This window comes from Melospiza georgiana, chromosome 6, assembly GCF_028018845.1.
Source record: "Melospiza georgiana isolate bMelGeo1 chromosome 6, bMelGeo1.pri, whole genome shotgun sequence".
Lineage (NCBI taxonomy): Eukaryota > Metazoa > Chordata > Aves > Passeriformes > Passerellidae > Melospiza > Melospiza georgiana.
Window position 1 is genome coordinate 62,589,147 of NC_080435.1, and position 17,875 is coordinate 62,607,021.

Genomic DNA, 17,875 nt, shown 5'->3' on the forward strand with positions numbered 1-17,875 from the left:
TATCCACACTTCTGTGTGGATTCCCAAGCTCCAGCCACCCTTGCTGAGTTGAGGATCCCACAGGGTGCCTTAAATAATAATTAAAAAAAAAAAAAAAAACAGAAATAACTTGGAGCAAGCTGCCCCCAGGCTGCTGCTTCACCCTGCTGAGCATGTTCAGGTGCTAAATCCAGCACGGCTGGTTTGGGGGCAGGGCATCACTTTTTGGGGAGTGCACCATTTTTGGGTGAGTACATCAATTTTGGAGTACTCATCTTAGGGAGAGCAGCGTGGATTCAGATTTTGCTTCCCACAGCATTTTCTGGCACGTGCAGGACCCTGAGACATCTGAGAGCCCTGGCAGGAGAGGAAGTGAGGTGGGATGGGACAGGTGGGCTCTGTGCATCCCACTGGAGCCAGGAGGTCCCCAGGGAAGCCGAGAGGATCCCACCACCCACACCATGGCTGAGTCACTCCTGCAGGTGTGTTCTGCACCCACCACCCCATGCCCTCCATCCCATCCAGGTGCCCAATTTCCTTTGGATTTGAATGCAAGGAAGGAGTTAAGCAGCCACAGGCTTGTGTGGATTTGGGCCAGATATTTAAAGATCCAGAGCTGGCAAGGGAAAGGGAGGTGTGATACTCTCCAAACGCTCCCTGCAAACACCTCAGAGGCTCCCCTGCACTCCCCACGGTGGCTGCTGGGGGAGAGGCACAAAATGCCTTGCTGCTATTTTTAGCTCTTCCACGGTGTCATTAGAATAATCTGGGATTGGAGAATGCTGCTGTGCAAAATTGCCTGCAAGGTAGAACTCAAATGTGAAGGTTTGGGATGCTGCAGGTTGAGGTGGTGGGGATGGAGGGGACACACATGGCAGTGATCGAGTGGGAGCTGCCCAGGGAGCGCCGGTGGTGACAGGGACAATCCGTGCTGCTGTGACACAGCAATTAATAGGCACGTCCTTAATTACATCCCAGGAGAGGGGGTTTAAATAGAGACGAGGCACCAGCCAGGGTGGGTTATCCAGGCCAATGGGAGGTGCTCAGCCCTGGGCCAGTGCTGGGGACACCTTTGCAGCCTTGTGGTGGTGCCACCAGGCTCCTCACCCTGTCCACCACAGTGTCCCCTCAGGGCAGCCCTTGCAATGCTGTCTGGAGCCTGATGTGTTGGGAATAAAATACAGCACGAAGGGCTGAGCTGAATGGAGGAGCTCAGCAAGGCCCTGTCAGGGAATGTCCTGCTGAGCCAGGACCAAACCAGCAGAAACTACACCCAGAAGTGGCTCCTTCTGACCCAGAGCTCGTGCAGGAATCACAGCCCTGGGCACTGGCCCAGCTCACAGCCACCCTCAGGTCACCTGCCCTCCTCCTCCTCCTCCTCTGCCCCTTGGACAGCTTGGCAAAGTCCAAAGCTAAACATTAGCTCAGGTGTGGGAGCAGCTGCCAGTGGTCAGTGTGCTGCCCTCAGCCTTCCCTGGCTGCTTGGACCTCGTCCCCTGTGACTCAGCCTCCACGTGTTTCTCCACTCATTGAAGGCACAGCACAGCCTGGTCCTTCTGCAGCCCCTGGGACCAACCATCATTTATTCACCTTCTACCCAGTCTGTGCCTGGAAAAGCAGCATCTCCTGGCACATCCTCCATACCCCCCCCAAAGCCCTTCCTCATTGTTCTGTTGCCTTGCCCCCCTCCTCCTTTCTATCCCAGGAGCTTCACCATCCCAGAATTGTCTGATTTCACATCCCAACTGCAGCTTGAGTTCAGCCTGGCAAAAGCAGCAAATCCAAACTGTTGGGGTTTTCTTTGGTTTTTCTTTTTCTTCACTCTGGTTCTGGTTGGGAGTTCACTGGGACCATCCTGAATTTGTGCTACCTCCATGCTGAGTCTTTTCTTCCTCTTGGCAAACAAGATCATGGGGAAAAAAACTTGGGACCTTTGGGAGTGTGGCCAGGTTCCAATCCCCAGCCATCCTCCTTGCCATGTTGGAGGTGGACCAGAGCATCTTCCTCTGCAACCAGACATGAAACAGAGCTCAGAGGCTCATGGCAAACCCTGAGCAAGTGGAAATTAAATCTTGGAGGCTGAGTGGGACCCACGGGAGTGTTTGGAGTGGGGCCTTGGAAGCTGGTACCACAACCAAGCCAACTGGGAAAAGAGGAAAATTCATCAGGAATTGGGAAAGTGGGAAAAGAGTCACCCCCAGCAGAGTGATGGCCACGAGCCTCAGACCACGTCCCCTCCCTCACTCCTTGGTCAGACACAGCTCCCTGCTCTCAGCTCTCTTTTTGGGGAATAAACCCCGCTGAAGGCAGGGATGGCTCCTCCACCGCACCCGGCCGGGCCGCGGCTTCCTTGAGCGCGGTCCTGGCGCGGTTAATGGGATTTGGCCGCTGCGACAGAAGGGCCTGCAGGGGATTAGGGCGAACGGGAGGAATTACAGGCGGGGGCGGGAGCTGCCCTCGGGGTCTTTTGTCCCCGAGGATTATTGGCAGGGGCTGGGGATGTTCAGGAATCGCAGTCGGTGTGATGGTGCTTGGTGTGGTGGCTTTGTCGCAGCGCCGTGGGTGGCTCTGGGGACGGCGGGGGGACACGGGATTGACCCCGTCCATGGCCAATCCTGCGGCTCTCCTCAGGCTGGAAATGAAGGATGCTCCAGGTGCCTTTGTGGGAAGGAGGCTGCTCTGTCCTCATCCAAACCCAGGGCTTGCCTAATGCACTGGACACAAACACCTAAAAAGTGTTAAACTAGCAGGAAAAAAAAAAAGAAAGAAAAAAAAAAAAAAAGCTTGATGGTGGTGCCAGCACTTGGGATTTTTGCCAATTCCTGTGGTGGAGAGGACACTGGATCTGTTCCAGGTCATCTGGGAGCTGATAAACCAGCCAGAGCATGGTTTATCCAACCAACCCAAAATTCAGAAGCCAGTGTGGGTGAGAAAGTGACATAGGACAGTAGCTGGAAGTCACCATGTCACCTCCCTGCTCAGAGACATCCCCCGGATGAGGGGAATTCATGTTGTGGCAGTGTGGGAATTCCAGAGGCAAATCCTGGGGGCAAATCCCAAGGACTTGGTGAGGCAGCAGGAGCCAGCTCAGACCGTGTCACCCTTTATCTATCCCCTCCCTCCTCCCGTATTTATTTTGGGACACTGGAGAGAGCCGGGCTCGTCCTGTCAGCCACGCTGCTCCGCAGGACACGAACCCACCGGGGAGGGCCGGGAGCTGCTCGGGGCAGGTCGGAGCAGTCCGGGAACAGGAAATACCTGCTGCACCTCATGGCAGGGAGCACGGGCGTGGCCAGGGGCGGGGATCCACCGACTGAGAGACTCTGCTCCCACATCCTGCTCCCAAACTGCTCCCAAACCCTGCTCCCAAACCCTGCTCCCAGACTGCTCCCACATCCTGCTCCCAAACTGCTCCCAAACCCTGCTAACAAACCCTGCTCCCAGACTGCTCCCAAACCCTGCTCCCAAACCCTGCTCCCAGACTGCTCCCAGACTCATGGCTTCAGCCATAAAAAAAGGAGGATGAGTGGCCAAGGGATCAGGAGAAGTGCCCCTTGTACCATCACAGCCCATGAGTTGTGGGAAGAGGCACCAGCCTGCCTGAGGATGGCCAGAAATCTCCATTTCCACCCAAATCTCCTTTTCCACCCAAATCTCCTTTTCCAGCTCGCAGCCAATATCAGCAGGTCTGGCAAAGCCAGGAATGTGATTTCACTCGGGGAGAACCGTGGGGCTGGGATGGCTCCGGTGTGGGCTCTGTGGTCAGCCTGACAATCTCTGCGTGTTTCCTGCAGGAGAGCAGGGAGGTTTCACACTGCCCGAGGCGGTGCTCAGCGTCCACCGTGCAGGAGTTAATTGGGTTTTCTTTATGTTAATTGCGAGGGGAAGTGAAGAATGCCCTTAATTAATTGGAGGGCGAATCAGCCGTGCAGAACGGGCCGGATTTACCGAGCCATGCACAAAAATCCCGGCTCTCCCCCTTGCCATAGCAACGGGAAAACACGGGGGATTCTGCTCATTCAGCCAAAAATCCAGCTGGGATACCCTCCTGTGTTACCCTCACTGGTAACAGGGAAAATTAAGACTCAATTTTTTGGGGGATTAGGAGACTCCTGAGGATGTCTGGGTGCATGGAATGGTTGGATTTGCCTTGTGCTGAGGGGCCTTGGTGGGGTTTGATGGGACCTGTCTTGACTGGAAGCATCTTGTGAGATCCAGTGCTGAGCCCTGGGAAGGTTGTTTGTTCCAGGAGGGATGTGCTTCACTCCAGGTTCTCCCACCCCTCTTCCCAGCGTGACCTAAATCCATCTGCATGGGAAGAGGGGTGGGACTAACATGTTCCCCTCTGCATAAATAATAATAAAACAATCTGCCTTTAAAAAAAAAAAAAAAAGCAACACAATTCACTCTTGTGAATCCAACTTTGGGAGCAGGGAAAGGCTTTGGAGAGACCCCAGAGCTCGCCTCCGCAGCCACTCCCAGTGGGAAATTAGATGTTTTCTGCACTTCCATTCCAAGCCTGAAACGTCCCTGCCGAGACAGCTGGTTCCACAGGTCCAAAAAAACCCTGTGTGAGTATGAAAATCATATTGAAAAGAGCTGAAATTTAATTAGGTCACATCCTTGTGATCTGGGGATGCAAATCAGCGCCTGGCACACCGAGGCTCTGCCTGGAAAATGTGACAGCGGTTAATGAGGAAAGCACGCCGCTGGGATTTCCCTCCCAGGCCCAACAGCTGGGGAAAACATCAGGAAAACTTTGTATCCCTCTGGAATGCTGTCAGCTGAACCCTTCCTGCGGGGCTGCTGCTGGCCTGGAGCAGAGCAGGGGCTCCCACACTGCAGTGAGGGTGATGCAGTGGGCATTGGGATGAAGTCAGTCCCTGGACTGGCACTGCCATTCCCACTGGAGCTTGCCCGGGAGGCCAACGGGCACTGCCAGCCCCAGCTGTGGGATGTGGGTCAGCACTGACCCTCTGATTCATCCACACCCACTGTGGGATTGAGGGGTGGGTGCTGAAGTTCGTGCTCCAGTTTGTGGTGCTGAGATTGACCCCCCAACATCTCCATGCTGGGGCTGATCCCACCTTCCTTTTGTGGGGAAAACTCAATGGTTTTTATACATGCTGTCCAGGACATGTCCTGAGTGTAAACCCATGGGGACATCCCCACAGGACCCTTGGGGGATTTCTTATGGTCCCCCATATCTCTTGTTGCCTCTGGGATCAAGCAACTCTCCACTTCCCATCCTGGAAAATGAAAGGAAAACCTTCTCCCAGCCCCACAGCAGCTTTTCCACCACATTCCCGTGATCCAGCCTCCTGCAACCCCACTTGAGATGTCTCAGATATTTTACACACACTTCTAAGTCTCAGTTTGGGAGGAGACAGCCAGGCCACAGCTCCATTGCTTGGCAACAGATTTCCTTCCCAAAAATCCCCCCCCAAACCCAAGTGTTAAATATAATTCAGTGGGAAGGCCCGCAGGCAACGCCCTGAGAGCGCTGCTGGGGCAGCCTGAGCTGTGCGAGCGCTGTGCAGGGGATATTCTGGGAAGAGGGAAGCTGGTGCCGGGAAGACACAGCTGGGAGATGGGGAGGTGTTCCCAAGGGTTCACGTTGTGTAAAGAAAGGGCAGAAATGCCCAGATCCAATTCCTGAGTCTCCCACAAACCAAGAGAGGATGATGTGTCTGCCCAAAAATCACATGGCAGCACTTGGAGCCACATCAGAGCTTTCTTTTCCTTGCCATGAGCCCCCAGAAGCCCAGAGAAGCTGTGGCTTGGATCCCTGGAAGGGTCCAGGACCACTTTGGACAGGCTTTGGAGCAACCTGAGGTGGTGGAAGGTGTCCCTGCCCAAGGCAGGGAGCTGGAACTGATGAGTTTGAAGTGCCTTCTAAACCAAACCATTCTGGGATTCTGTAACATGTTGTGTCATTGGGTGTATCCGATCCATAAAATGTGGGATTCATTCAACACAAATAGAGATAAACCTTTCCATTTATTTATATTTTTATAAATACATATGAATCTTTGCAATTAGAGTAGCAGTCTTTGGGGTTTTTCCCCCTTTCCCTGAGCTCACCCCCAGCACAGGAATAGATTCAGATCCAATTTAGATCCACATTTAAAGGCATTTCCATGCAGCTCCAGGCCTGAGCACGGCCCCACGCATGGACTGCAGCCAAGCTGAGCGTGTTGGATGTTGGCTGTGCTGCAGAAACATCATCCCATTCTTCTTTCCAAGAGCTCCAAGCTGACAAAGCAGCTGGCCTGGAGAGATGCTCAGGGAGCTCCAGCCCTGGATCACCCAGCCCTGGCAGCTGGGAAGAGCTGCTGCTCCTCCTGGTCCTGTTGGCCTTTTCCAGCTTTATTTTGAGGGAGCAGCACAGATCCCACCAAAGCTCAAGGAGAGGTTTGGGACCTGCTGGAGGATGCGAATCCCCAAGCTGCTGCTTCTCCTGGGTAATGGATCCTGCAAACCAACCAGCCCAGACAAGGCCTTTGCCAGCACAAGCAATGCCAGCACAGCTGGAGTCTGGATTTCCTTGTGTGTTTGGGAAGCAGCTTCTTATCTTGCATTAATTGCTTTGTTAATTACCCTCATCCCCCTCACGGCGTCTCTGGGGGAGTGCCGATGATGCGCTCGTTGGCCACGCCGGATCACCGGGGTTTTTTTCCCAACCCCGTTTATTTATTAGCTGCAATTACCTCCCAAACCAACAGGATTGAATATTTTTGTTCCACTTGGCCAAGACTTTATAGACCGTGGAGAGGCAGAAATCGCTGCCACACACCCACAGCACGGGCAGAGGCACCGAGGTCGGGCACGGGGCAGCCGGATCGGCATCCCAATCCCAAAGGGAGCTGGGCAAGCAGCAGCTCGGGCACCGTTTTCCCCCGTGCTGCTCCCAAAATCCCGGCTGCTGGCACTGAGCTGACTCCAGCCTCGCTGTGTGTGCACGTACATTCCTTGGCCATGCGATCAGCCCGGAAAGCATTGCCTTCAGCCCGGGAACCGCAGCGGGAAGGAGGCTGGCAAGAGCTGTGCAGGCAGCGGGGCGGGAGCGCTGCAGCCTCCAGAAAAGCTGCAGTCAACACTTTTTTTTTTTAGGAGACGTGGTGCTAAAAGAGGAACCGCTGCGGGACGCGGATGGAAAGGCTGAGATGGGTGTGGGGGGGAAGTGCTGTTAGTTTGGCAAAATCCCTTTTTCCTCACGGGAGGGCTTTGTGCAGCACCAGCGCTGTGTGTGAGGCCGGGATCCGCTCCAGAAGTGGGTCCGGGACGGCTCCCACCGGCACGGCCGAGCCGCAGAGGGCCGAGAGCGGCTCTCCCTGCCCAGCCGGCTCCCAAAGCACATTCCAGGTGGGAACCACGGCCCGATCCAGGCACCGTCCCCATGATCCTACCGCGTGTCTGGGGGCAGCAGAGTCCCAACCCTCACAGGGAGTCTTCTCCAGTCCCTCAAGCCTTGTGTTCCAGATCCCGCTCTGCTCCCACCAAACAGCCCCCCGAGCTGCCATCGGGAAGTTCAACATCCCCAAAACACCTCCAGCCCCACCATCGGGAATTTTGGCAATACCGGCATGGCCGAGTGATGGTGTCACAGCTCCGAGCATGGGGTGTTTGGGCAGGAATGAGCTCTGTGCTTTGCTGAGCAGCCCCGGAGCGGGCCGGGATGCTCGGGATGTGCAGCAGGAGCAGGCTGAGCAGGCTGGGATGCTCGGGAGCTGCAGCAGGAGTAGGACTGAGCGAGTTGGGATGCTCAGGATGTACGACAGGAGCGGGCTGGGATGCTCGGGATATGCAGCAGAAGGACTGAGCGGGCTGGGATGCTCAGGATCTATGGAAGGATCAGGGCTGAGCAGACTGGGATGCTTGGGAGCTGCAGGAGGGCTGAGATGTTCGGGATCTGCAGCAGGAGCCGGGCTGAGCCCCCGGTCGGTTCCCCCGGGACGGACCCGGCCTTCCCTGCTCCAGCAGCCCCACTGCGGGCGAGGAGCGCGTCAGTCACTCACCGGTGCCGCACCGGGATTTGCATAATTCCAATTACGTTTCCAAAACGGGGAACAGGCTCTGACAACAACTCTGCAGTGCCTGGAACAATCAGGGAAGATGAAATTCGGTGTCTCGGACCCGATGGCCCCGCAAGCGCCTCGCGCTGGCACCGAGTCAGCGGCGGGACTGCGGCGATCCGGGCCGTGCCATCCACACCGATGGATGTAAACGTGCTTGAGGAAGAACGGCACTGCTCTGCCTCTCTGTCCTCTTGTCCCTTCATCCTCCACCCCCAGCCTCCCCCGGGGCCATCCCAGCTACCACCACAGCTCCTGCCTTTCCCAGGTTTCCCCTCTACCTGGAGGCAAAAGCAAAGCAGGAATGACGGAGCCGGCAGTGAGTGCTGTGGGTGTGTGGAGCCATCGCTGCCCACGAGGGTATTTAATCTCCGTGAGCCACCTCTCCCTCCCGATCTGCCAGCTGCAAGTGCTCCGGCCTGAACCGCAGCTTTGGGAACGGGGCTGCTCCGGAGCTGTCCCCGAGCCTCCCCCGCTGCCGAGGTGAGCACTGGCAATGCCGAGGAGTTGGCAGATGTTAAACGAGCCCACCGATGCCATGCCTCAAACAGCACCTGGATTCCCGGGGGGGGTGCTGGGAGGTGGGATGGAGCCCAGGGGGAAGCCCCGAGCCTCCTGTGCAGACACTCCGGCTCTGGGCTTTAATTGCCCGCGGTTAATTGGCAGTCCAAGGGAGGAGGAAGCTGCGAGGAGAGACGTCGATTCATAAACCCTCAAGTGTTGGGAAGCTCCAGATTTTCCGAAGGCCCGAAAGCAGCCCGGCTGCTGAATAATGCATCAGGCTGCCGAGAAATTGGCCAACACCGGAACCAGTTAATCCACAGATCCCCCTCGGATGCCAGCGCTCCTCCAGTGACAACGTGATGAACCAGTTTCACTACTGGGAGCGTTTCCGGGAGCTGCAGAGCCTGGAGAAGGAAGGAGGAGCTGGGGAGCCCCTTCTCCCCCACGGCAGAGCGGGGCTGGGGGACACTGGAATGGGGAGGGGTGAAAAAGTGAGTGTGGCATCAGAGCAGGAGGGTCCTGGCTTTGACCTGGGGGCCTTGGGTCAGGAAAACACACAGGTAACTCCAAACAAAGTGTAAAAGCTGCAGCTCATCCTGGTGAGGAGATGCATCCCCTGCCAAAAATCATCATAATGGCCACGATGAAATGCAAAGCTGGGAAGTTCTGGTGCTGTGGTTAAAAGTGTAAGCTCAGACACAGGGGAAAACGCAGAGCAGGATTTCTCAGTGAGGCATCAGCCCAACAGGCAGGGCAGGAGCAGATCCTGAGGCTGCAGGCAGTGCTCCTTACAGGAGAACAGACCTCTGCCCTATCCCTGCCACATTGCCAGCCCTCCCCAAAGAGGCCAGAGCACTGCAGCCAGCGTGGCCAGGAGCACATCCCAACAGGAGCAGCCCAGGAGCATCAGCAGAGCCTGGATGGTGACCCTGGCTCTCAAATGCCACACACTCAGAATGTTTGGAGGCAAGGGCTGGAGGATTTTGGATTCATTAACGGGTCCAGGGCTGTAAGATGAGCCAGAGATCCAGGGCCAGCTCTTTGGCAGCCATTCAGCTCCTTCCACAGCACCAGGGGCCAGTGGCTTCCACAGCAGCCCTTGCTGAGCTTGGCTCTTCTTCCAGCCAGCAGAGCCAGGGGAGATCATCCCAAACCTTCGTGTCAGGCACCAAGGAGCCACTGAACACACCAACAGTGTCTGTCCTGCTGCTGGCCCTCGCCTCCCTACCCAAATGCTTCAATTTCAGTGCTGATCAGTCATCACAGCCCAAAAAACTCATTCTATTGAAAATACGAGCAGCTCCAGGATATCCAGGATGGAATTCGAACACTCCACAGGCATTCTTTGGAGGCAAAGGTAAAGCCAGCTCCCTGCTGGCCTGCCAGAGCTCCCTCTCAGCGGTGTGAGGTGGTGCTGGGGTTGGTTCCAGCCAGGGCAGCAGCCTGAAAGGCACAAAAACAAGATAGGAAAAGGTTCCTGGAGAGCTGGGTCAGCTCCAGCCTAATCCAGCCCCTGTGGGGAAAGGCATCCTGGCAGATGTTGAGCTAATGGGATAACTGTGGGCACATCCCACTCCAGACCTGGGAATGCCCAGCCTCGGGGTCCTGCTGCTCCACAGGAGCCCCTTCCTTCCCAGGGGAAATGCACAGAGCTCCTCAGGGCAAAAAGAGCCAATCTCAGCAGCACAGGGACTTTGCAATCCCACGTTCCACTCCCAAAGTGCAAAGTCTCCCTTGGAGCAGGCACACGGAGCTGCCCAGTTAGGAGCTGTCAGCACCAGGCATGGAACTCCCAGCCTCCATGGAATGAGCTCCTTCCCCAGGAGCAGCTTTGCAGGAATGGCAGAGGCATTTTGGGGCTGGATTGGTGCTGGGTGCTTCCCTCTGCTCCTCTCTGTCCCCTGCAGTGATGATCCAGGCAGGTGCTTTCCATGGCATGGGAATTGCTGGAGCTCAGCCACACAAAAAGCAATATGGTCTTGTCAAAAATCCAGGATAATCCTGGGAAATTGCTTCCCTTCTTTCTGAGGTCTCACAGCCCACCCATGTCCTGCTAACTACAGAGGCTGCTTGAGGTTTTCCCCTTTTGCCCCCAAAATGTGAAATAAAAGTGCATTCTCACAGGACGGCTCAAGAATCACTGGATTCTTGCAGAATCATTGATTCTTGCAGTGTTTGCTGCAGCTTTCCTCGGGTTTTCATGCCTGGCATTGATGAGAGAGGAAACCTCTCCTCCTGCTCCATCAGAAACTTCAGATGAAGCCAGTGCCTGGGCCATGCATGGAAAATCAGACACGGAATCCATTCTAGGCACAACATGGGGATGATTTTAGGAGCTCACAACACTGTAAAATCCCAGAATGGTTCGAGCAGGGACCTTAAAACTCATCCAGTGCCACACCAGCCATGGGCAGGGACACCTTCCACTGTCCCAGGTGCTCCAAGCCCTGTCCAGCCTGGCCTTGGGCACTGCCAGAGATCCAGGGGCAGCCACAGCTGCTCTGGGCACCCTGTGCCAGGGCCTGCCCACCCTCCCAGCCAGGAATTCAGGCTCTTTTCTACACCTTGGCTCCCTCCTCTTCTCTGTTTAACCACCAAGGGAGTTTTCACCACTGAAAGGCAGCTGGAGCACTGGGATCCTGCACAGATCCAGGAGCTCTGGGTGGCACCCCTGGGGTTTGCTCTCACCTGAAAACTCCCAAGGAAAACAAAGTGTTCTAAGTGCTACCAATTTCCAAGCATCACCAATTTCCATCTCACAGGACACCCATTAAACCCTGCTGAAGCATTTTTCCTAACTAAAGCTGTCTTGGAAGACGCAACTATAAAACCAGGAACAGAGGAGCGAAGTGCAGCCTCTGGAAGGGAAAACCTGAGGCAGAGCAGGGCCCAGAGCCTGTTAAACCACTGTGAGACTCAGCAGTGAGTCACGTCTTGCCTTTTTTCCCCCTCCTTTCTTAAGGAGGCCAGAGATACCTGTTCTTAGGCAAGAGCAGAGCCACTTCCTGGACACCCCATTTCCCGCCTTACAAACCACCCTGCTCAGAGCTGCTGGGCCCTGACTCACCCTGCACCTCCAGAGCTCACACAGCTGCACGTTTGTGCTCCTGGGGGGCTCCCACATTGAAAGGGAGATGGAGTGTGGGGCTCAGCTGGGCCTGACGCCCTCAGAGCCTTTGCTCAGCCGTAATTCCGAAACATGAGCACACACAGGGCCTCAAAGAGGAACCGAGCACTCGGCAGGGCTGACACTCACTCACCAGCAGCCCCTGGGAGCTGATGCTTCCCCACGAGGCCGGGGGAAAATTTTTGTTTGAACTTCCAGAAAGCACCAAAGCTGAGGGGATTTTGGGCTGCCCACAGCGAGCTGTCAGGTTGGACAGATATTAGAGGCAAATCCAAGATAAAAGCACAGCCCTGTGCTAGAGGGAAGTCTGAGTCACAGAGCTCACACTGAGGCTGCTTCCCCATCCACAGCGAGGCCTCTGCTCCTGGCAGTCCCTTCTGTCCCATTCCCAGGGCCCAGTGGGAAGGGACAGCAGTGGGAAGGGACATCACCTCAGCTCCCCAGGCTCTCCCAGCCCTCCCGCCAGCTGCTCCGACAACATTTTTAAAGCGAGACACATTCCTTTGGGAGGACTTGCATTAACAGGGATCATTTCCAATTAGGAATGGTGGGCAGAGCTTTTCCAAGGGCTGTCCATGGGGCCAGGGCCCTGCCGGGGCTGAGTCACGGCGTGCCCCGGGCTCACCGCGCTGCGATGGGGCGCGATAAGCGCCGGCATTTTGAAATGTGACTCACGGCAGCCGCCACAGAGACACCGGTTCCCCTGCTCCGAGCAGTTTAATTAACTCAGAGAAACTTCATTTGCACAGCCACACCCTGCTCTGACAGCCAGGCAGAGCCTGAGCACCCTGCAAGGGGAAGGCTCCTGCACCCCCCTGGCTGGATAACCGTGGAATCACGGAATGCTTGGGGCGGGAAGGGAGCTCGAGGCTCGGCTCGTTCCACAGGCAGGGATGCTGCTCACCGGAGCAGGTAATGGGGCTGCTGAGCGTTCCCAAAGCTCTGCAGCAAGGAGCAGCTCCAGGGCTGGCCCCTGGCCTGGCACCTGCAGCTGCGACCCCAGCCTGTCCCAGGGGATGGCAGCTGCCACAGGATCCGTGTCCCGCTGCTCCCCAGCCCCAGCACCTGCCCAAGTCCTTTTATCAGCTCACTCGAGTCCTAGCCAGGCACCAGCGAGTCCCAATGTCACATCTGTCACTGCACGAGCACCCCCAGTCACTCATCAGCCCCTTTGTCCATCCTGTGTTCCTCACCGGCCCGGTGCTGCCCTTCCAGGGAGTTTGCTGCTGGAACACGGCCGGACAGGCAGGTGGGGCTGGCACCGAGGCTGCAGAGCCCTGACAGTAAAGTTTGCTCAAGTGGGAATATTAAAGCAGCATCTTCCTTTTCCACTTTCTCATCTAATTCTCAAAGGAATTCCAGCCAGGCTTCCAATCTGGGAGATCCAGAACAGAGCCCTCTTTATGCCAGCCTCCAGCACCAGATTGCCCCTTTCTGCTTCTCTCATAATTCAATACAAGTAACATACCAGGAGAGCTCCGCTGTATAATTGCTTTATTTTCTGCTTATTAGTTCTTTACCAACACTACAGCCATATTGAGAACACAAAATTCCTGGCAACTTCAGTCAGGGAGATCACAGGCCACAAACTCAGTCACTTGGTCGGACACGATTCAAAACTTACTCCATAAATTCACACGAACACAAATCGATGCACTCGGAATTCCAGACTGGTTTGTTTGGTACAGAATTCCCACTTTTCATCCTACTGACAGCCACTCCCTCGTGCTGAGGTCCAGCTACAGCCTGGAAAGGACGTGTTGGAAGTGAAACCTGTGGGGTTGTGTTGGGTGGCCACGGCCGTTTGTTTCGGACGGCTCTGCCACGCCTTCCAGTAACTTTTTCTCCCCCATCTCTTCCTCCCCACTCCCCCCCCACCCAAAAAAAAATTTTTTTAAAAATCCAGAAGCAAAAGCAATTTCCTTTCACCTACAAAAAACAGAATTACAAAGTTACTTCTAAGGGGATACAAAATTGCAAAATCAACTTAATGCAAAGGCTGCCCCAGCGCTTGGAAACACAGGAAACCAACTCAGACAAAAAATGAAGGTATTGAAGTTTTCATGTTGACTGAGAATAGGTTTAAGAAAGTTCAAGAACCATTAATAGAGCTTCAAGTTTTCCAGTTTAGGCATTTACTTTGTGCTTGGCTATTTTATTGATGCTCCAGAAGAAAACAGTAACCATATTGTTGTAATTTGAAGTTTTTATACCACCACACTGTTCATTAAGTTACAGCAACAGGAAAAGAAAAAGAAAAGCTAGAAAATAGAGCAATGATATTCCAATGGCAAAAAGCCTTGGATTAAAATAAACTAATCTCACTTCCTCTTCTTTAGGGCTGAGATGGAAGAGTTTTTCTACATTAAGCTTCTGCAGACTCTCTACAATTCACAAAGTCCATCAATGCTCTATCCTCTAGCACCAAGAACCCATCCAGTCCCATTTGCAACCCACATCCAGAAAAGTCTTTTTTTTTTGGAACCACACTCTAGAAGGACTTTGAAGTGCTCCAAAGCATTGGATTTCAGAAGTGAATTCAGGATTTTTATCTTCCCATACATCTTTGGTAAGAGCTCCATGTACAAGGTACTCAGCATGCAGAGTCACCACTGCAGCAATGTAGTGTAATGCCCCCAATTCCATGTAAAACTTAGATTCGTGAAAAGAAAACACAATTAAGGAAAAAATGGAAAATAAAAGCCATTTTCTTCTGGTTTTGTAGCATACATTCCTAGAATTCCCCAACGGAGTTTTAACTCCTTGAGGAAATCTGAAGTTAATCCTTAAGGCTGAATAAGAACCAGCTGCTTTAACAGTTTGTGCACCCAGCGTTAATTAATACTTGATTGAGTTTTTATGCAAATACTCGCTCTGGGTGGGGTTTTTGATTGGCCAGCCCCAGCTACAGGCTGTGACATGGCTAACGAGCTGCTCTGCCCTTTAAGAACTAATTATGGAAGTTTACATTCAGCGTCGATTCTCCCTCTCTCTCCCCTGCCCGCTCTCAGGAGCGGTTCCTCAGCGGGCTCGGACACCCGACACAGTTCCCTGTGCTACAGCAGCCCCGGGCACGGCAGCAGCTCAGGCCGGCCTTGGGAAACCAAAGCCAGCCGCGATTTCCTCAAAATGGCCCTTCCCGATGTCAGAAACGCCGGGCTGGAGCAGAGCTCGGCTCGGAACGCGCCCCTCCGCAAGGCTCCAGCATGGAAAAAGAATAATAACAACAACAACAACAACAATTTCCTTCTGGCTGTTGGAAAGAAACAGGAATCCTTTCAAGGTTTAGGTGTCTCCAGCTGCCTTGAGATGGAAGCGAGAGGCAAGTCAGAGCTGGACTTTTGCCAAAACATCAGATTTAAAGTCAAACTCATTGCAACATTTTATTGCTGCATCTGCTGGAAAGAGCCCCGGCCCGAGGAGCGACACCAAGGAGTAAAAAACTGCAACTAAACCTCATGAAAGACAAAAAACCTGCCCGGTGCCTGCCCTGGAACTGCAGCACCGCTCATGCCTGGTTTGCTGTGTGGTGTGGGGAGCTGGTTTTGCATCCCTCCTCATGCATGATGTATGGGTCAGAACTTCCCAGCTGGCATTCCAAAGCAGTTCTTACATTTCCCAGCGCCCGACACGCACTTTGAACACGGTACAGTGGAATTCCCACTCTGTGCCACTGCAGGCAAGAGTTCCCCTCGTTAGCCTGAGCCGTGGAGCCAGACTGAGTCACTGTTTAGTTACAGATTAACAGAACTTTTTTTTTCCTTAAAAAAAAAAAGTCCTTAATATAAAAAGACAGACTGCAGTTTGATTTTAAGCAACAATTTTCAGTTTACTAGATGAAGTCGACCTAGCAACATATCCTGCAAGAATGCAAAAAAGTAGCAATCTACAGCAAAGTGAGAGAAGAGAGAGAAAAAAAATATATATAATCAAAAAAGTAGACCCAGAAAGCATACACTGAAAATGGACCCCCTCCCCCAACATCCCCCAAAATAATCAAACCAGCAAAGGGCTAACGAGAGGAAAAAGGAAAAAAAAAAAACCCAAAAAAAGTTACTTAGCAAGTCTATAATGTGTCCTTCCCCTGTTTGCTGGAAGTCTGCCATAGCATCTAGTGCCTGTGTTCGTGTCACATTCGGAGGTTAGAGCATCCTAACGCCAAGCAGGAGGAGTTAGAACAGGAATCCAGCCAAGGGTGCAGGAGGAAAGGGTGGCAACTGGAGAAAGGTGATCATAATCCTATGGATGCGGTTTTGTTTTTACTTTTCAGTAGAGAATCATTCTTCTGGAAAGCCACGTGGGTTATTTTAATTTTTTTTGTTTCTTTTTTTTTTGTTTGTTTAATTTTTTTTTTGTTTCTTTAATTCTTTGTAGACTAAATAGTTCCTCTCCCATTAGGATTTATAATTGGACGTTAACCACGTCAGCCCTTCGTAGAGTCCATCCCCCGTCGTGGCACAGGAGGGCTGCACATACCAATTCCTATCCCTGATCCGGGTCAGGCCCAGTTTCTCCTGGATCTCGTGGGGTTTCATGGCGTCGGGCAGGTCCTGCTTGTTGGCGAAGATGAGGATGATGGCGTCCCGCATCTCCCGGTCGTTGATGATGCGGTGCAGCTCCTGCCGCGCCTCGTCGATGCGGTCGCGGTCGGCGCAGTCCACCACGAAGATGAGCCCCTGCGTGCCCGTGTAGTAGTGCCGCCACAGGGGCCGGATCTTGTCCTGGCCGCCCACGTCCCACACGTTGAACTTGACGTTCTTGTAGGTGACGGTCTCCACGTTGAAGCCCACGGTGGGGATGGTGGTCACCGACTGGCCCAGCTTCAGCTTGTACAGGATCGTGGTCTTGCCGGCCGCGTCCAGCCCCAGCATCAGGATCCGCATCTCCTTGTTCCCGAAGATCTTGGACAGCACCTTGCCCATCTCGGCGGCATCCAAGGGAGGGCGAGAGGGCGAGCGCCGGCCCGGCGGGGAAGGGCGGGCGGGGCTCAGCGCGGGCCGCGCATGGGGCGGCGGGGAGGCGGCTCCGCTGCTCCGCCGGGCCCGCGGCGGCGGCTCCGCCCGCTCCTGCCTGGGCTCCCGCCGCGGCGCCTCAGCTCATGGGTGCCGGCGCGGCGGCGGCGGGAGGGTCCCGAGGCCCGGGGAGCGCCGTGCAGCGCCGGCGGCGGCCGCGATGGCCCGGCAGCGTCCCGGCCGTACCTGAGGGCCCCGCGCGCCGCTCCCTCCGCCCGCGCCGCCGGAAAGGGGCCGCGCGCGTCCGCGCCCGCTTCCGCCCCGCCGCCGCCCCGCGCATGCGCCCGCGCGCGCCCCGCCACGCCCCGCCGCCGCCCCGCCCCCCTTCCGCCCGCGCCTTCCCGCCCGCCCCGCGCGCCTGCGCCGCCGCCACCGCCCCGCCCCCGGGGCCTCCGAGAGGGGGCGGGGCCTCGACGCTGATTGGGCGGGGCGGGGCGGCGCGCGCGCCGCGCGCGGAGAGGGCGGGGCCGCGGTGGGGAGAGGCGCCACGCGATCGCGCGTCAGCGCGGGGCGCGCGCGGGGCGCGTCTTAAAGGGGCAGCACCGGGGGGGGACCGGGTGGGAGCGGCCCCGGGACCGAGCGATGAACCTGCCCCGGGACGGGCGGCGTGCGCGGCGGGGACGGGGAGCCCCCGGCACGGGTGCCCGGCGAGGCTGTGGCTGTCCCCGGCTCCCCGGCAGGGTCCGAGAGTGCGCTGGGAGCGGCCGGGGCAGAGGGAGGTGTCCCTGCCGTGGGCCGGGCCGTGAGGGCCCTTCCAGCCCCGCCGGCCGTGATTCAGCGCTGCCTCAGCGGGGCCGTGACTCCTCCTTGTCCCGGGTCCCTCCCCGCGATCCCGGCGGGTGAAACTCCGTGGATCAGCGCCCGGGACAGCCCGCGGCGGCCGGGCCCGGCCCTGCCCTGTGCCCGGAGCTGTGCCCCGGCACGCCCGGCCCGGATCGCGGCTCTGCCCGCACACGCCGGGCCGGTCCCGCCGCCCGGCCCTGCCCGCACCCCGCCCCGGGGCCGTGCCGGGGACCGGGACACGGGGGCGCTGCCGGGGCCACGGGAACGGTGCCAGCCGCTCCTCCGGGCCGGGCTCGGGTGCCCACCCGGGTCCTGTGGGTGCCCCCCTGTGTCGGTGGCTGCTCCTGAGTTCGGGCAGTGAATGGCGGAAGCGGCGCCTGGAGCACAAACCCCAC

General features: G+C 56.0%; 1 protein-coding gene across 1 annotated transcript; it reads right to left on the reverse strand.

Annotated features, from left to right (window-relative positions):
- Positions 1-13,162: 13,162 nt before the first annotated feature.
- On the reverse strand, positions 13,163-16,700 carry ARF6 (ADP ribosylation factor 6). Its single transcript, XM_058026812.1, has one exon. It carries the CDS (start codon positions 16,605-16,607, stop codon positions 16,080-16,082), a length of 528 nt encoding a protein of 175 aa, XP_057882795.1. The 5' UTR covers positions 16,608-16,700; the 3' UTR covers positions 13,163-16,079.
- Positions 16,701-17,875: the final 1,175 nt, after the last annotated feature.